General features: G+C 46.4%; 1 protein-coding gene across 1 annotated transcript in view; it reads left to right on the top strand.

The window, feature by feature from the left end:
• ARRDC5 (arrestin domain containing 5) overlaps positions 1 to 3,073 on the top strand; it is a 10,164-nt gene extending 7,091 nt beyond the window's left edge. Inside the window, exon 3 of the mRNA XM_032394733.1 lies at positions 2,401 to 3,073. Coding sequence (XP_032250624.1) covers positions 2,401 to 2,928 — 528 coding nt within the window. The 3' untranslated portion in view covers positions 2,929 to 3,073. The remainder of the gene's footprint in view (positions 1 to 2,400) is intronic.

Raw genomic sequence — 3,073 nt, 5'->3', positions numbered from 1 at the left:
CTGAGCTGAAGGCAGACGCCTAACGACTGAGCTACCCAGGTGCCCCTTGCAATCAACTTTAAAAAAAAAAAATGAGGGGCACCTGGGTGGCTCAGTCGTTAAGCGTCTGCCTTCGGCTCAGGTCATGATCCCAGCGTCCTGGGATCGACCCCCGCATCGGGCTCCCTGCTCCGCAGGAAGCCTGCTTCTCTCTCTCCCGCTCCCCCTGCTTGTGTTTCCTCTCTCGCTGTGTCTCTGTCAAATAAATAAATAAAATCTTTTAAAAAAAAGAAAGAATAGAACAAAATATAAATACGGTGGGTTGCAACAGCTTTGTTTTTATAACATCAATGTGTTGGACAGGATATAATAGTTGTGAATAAGTCGAATATAGAATTTATCAGAACAAAATTAATTTGGTGGGTTACAACCAGCTAATGTTTACAAAATGTTGGTTTTATATAAAGCAAAATAATAGAATAAAGAAAGACTAAACATAACAGGAAAACAAATCCAGAGGGTTGCAATGAATATATTGTTTTAGGATTTTATTTATTTATTTATTTGATAGAGAGCACAAATAGGGGGAGCAAATCAGCAGCTGACTAGTTGACAGAATGGCTGCATTTTGAGGCACTGAGAGGCAGAAGGAGAAGCAGGCTCCCCGCTGAGCAGGGAGCCCCATGTGGGGCTTGATTCCAGGACTCCCAGATCATGACCTGAGCCCAAGACAGACACTCAACCGACTGAGCCACCCAGGCACCCCGCAATGAACATTTTTAAATGAATACAATAAATGGAATAAAGCAGAATGTACCAGGAGGCATAAGTAGTAGTTCATGAAACATATTTCTCTTTCATAGATCTAGATGCAGATGAAAATACAGATTTGTGTTCTTTGCCATGATACTAAAATCCATGTTTTAACCATGAGCTGTGATTAAAAAAAAAAAAAGGGATAGTATATGACACATAACTGTGTGTGGCCTGCAAAGCCTAAAATATTTGTCATCAGTTCCTTCCAGAAAAAGTTCACCAACTCATGGCCGAGAGCAACCCCACGATGGGTCTCAACCAGATAGAGGCAGAATTTTCTGCCCTCCCGCTTGTGCTCACTCTCTCTCAAATAAATACATAAATCTTTTTAAAAAATCCAGATATAATAAACCCCCAATTCGGGACAAAGGGAGCCAAGGAGTATGAGGGGATGGCATTAGGGAGGGGGTCCGCGGGGCCTTCAACCAGATCTCTCATGTTTTTACTTTAAATTGTGGCAAAATATACATAACATAGAATTTACCATCTTAACCATTAGTGTTGAGTACATTCACATGGCTGTGCAACTCTGCAATCTTATTTTGTAAATGAGCAGAGATCTGAAACAAATCAGGAGAATTTGTAAATGCTGATGAAGTGGGTCTTAGGAATATGGCAGTGCTGTGCTAGGAAATGGTTAACAACCAGCTCTGGTGTGGGGCAGCCGTGATGTTTCCCAATTTCCCTGGTGAAAATAACACCCATCAGGGCCAATTTCAAGTGAACAACTTGATGTCACTAATGGGAAGTGGGAGGGGAGTTTGAGCAGTATTTTTCACACTATTTTCTCTCTCTCTCTCTCTCTCTCTCTCTCGGTGTGCTGAAAGAACACACACACACACACACACACGCACACGCGCGCGCACACACACACACACACACGCACGCACGTACGCTTGTAAAAGTATCAAGTTTCTCTGCAAGGAGATACCGGAAGCCAGCAAAAGTGGAGAGTGATCATTCTAAGCCCCCCCCGCCCCCGGCCACATCACATCAAATCCTTTAACATATTATCCACAAATAAAAAGTAAAATGTCACCGAAGCCACTCATTAAATATAATGTATGTGCGACTTTATTTGCAAATCAGCAGCTGACTAGTTGATAGAATGGCTGCATTTTGAGGCATTTATTTAAACACACTACATACTTTCAACTCTACGGTTTTCCTTTCATGATTCAGAGCCCGTAATATTTTCTCCTAAAGTCTGAACTGCCTGGGTAAGCCCCAAGTCTTGGGCTTAGACTGTGAGACGTTTCCTGTCTTCTAGAAAACCAAGGCCCAGAGAAGTCAAGGCACTTGCTCAAGGTCACACAGCAAGTGAGCATGGGAGGTGAAGGTCAAGCCAGGGTCTTGTGGATTTCTTAGGCTTATGATGAGGAAATTGGTACTCAGAAAGGCGAAGGGTATTGATTAAGGCAAGCCGGGAGATCATGCCAGGCTTTTGGCTGCCAAATCCCCAAGGCTCCAGATCCTATTTCAGTGCCTCTTACTTAGGAGAGTCCCAAAAGCTCAAGGTTTGCAGGAGCTATGATGGAGGAATGTCAGGCAGGCGAGCAGATCTTGCGGCCACCATCCCTCACAGTTGTCCATCCCCCCTTCTAGAACCCTCTGTTGGTGGAGGCTGAGAAGAAGGTCTCTTACAACTGCTGCAGCCAGGGTACCATCTGCCTCCAAATCCAGATGGAAAAGAACACTTTTACGCCAGGGGAGAGGGTCATCTTCACCACAGAGATCCACAACCAGACCAGCAAGTGCATCAAGACGGTCACCTTTGCCCTCTACATCCACGTGCAATATGAGGGCTTCACCCCCAGTGCGGAGCGGCGGTCTCGGGTGGACAGCAGTGAGCTGCTCCGGCAGGAGGCCAACACTCAGATCACGCCCTTCAACACCACCAAGATCGTCAGCACCCTCAACCTCCCGCAGGTGCTGTCCGTGAGCAGCGGCATGCGGGACGGCGAGATCATGAGTACCCACTACGAGCTGGTCAGCACGGTCCACCTGCCTTGGTCCCTGACCAGTGTGAAGGCCAAGGTTCCCATCATCATCACCAGTGCCCCTGTGGACCCAGACAGCTGCCCGCGGCTGGAGGGGGCAGCATCTCCCGAGAGCCAGGAGTGCCAGAATTAAGTGCCCAAACTTCTAAATATTAAAAGCTTTATCAGACTCTATGGGCAGCCCTTTTTTTGTCTGGCACAGATGGGCTTCAGATGGGCCGGGGTGTGGATGGCATGTGTCTGAAACTTCCCACAATGCAGCCACTTAAGCATCAGTT

The sequence above is a fragment of the Phoca vitulina genome, unplaced genomic scaffold (genome assembly GCF_004348235.1).
Source record: "Phoca vitulina isolate PV1807 unplaced genomic scaffold, GSC_HSeal_1.0 scaffold81, whole genome shotgun sequence".
Lineage (NCBI taxonomy): Eukaryota > Metazoa > Chordata > Mammalia > Carnivora > Phocidae > Phoca > Phoca vitulina.
Note: the sequence above shows the minus strand (reverse complement) of the source record. Positions and strands in the feature narration are given on the sequence as shown.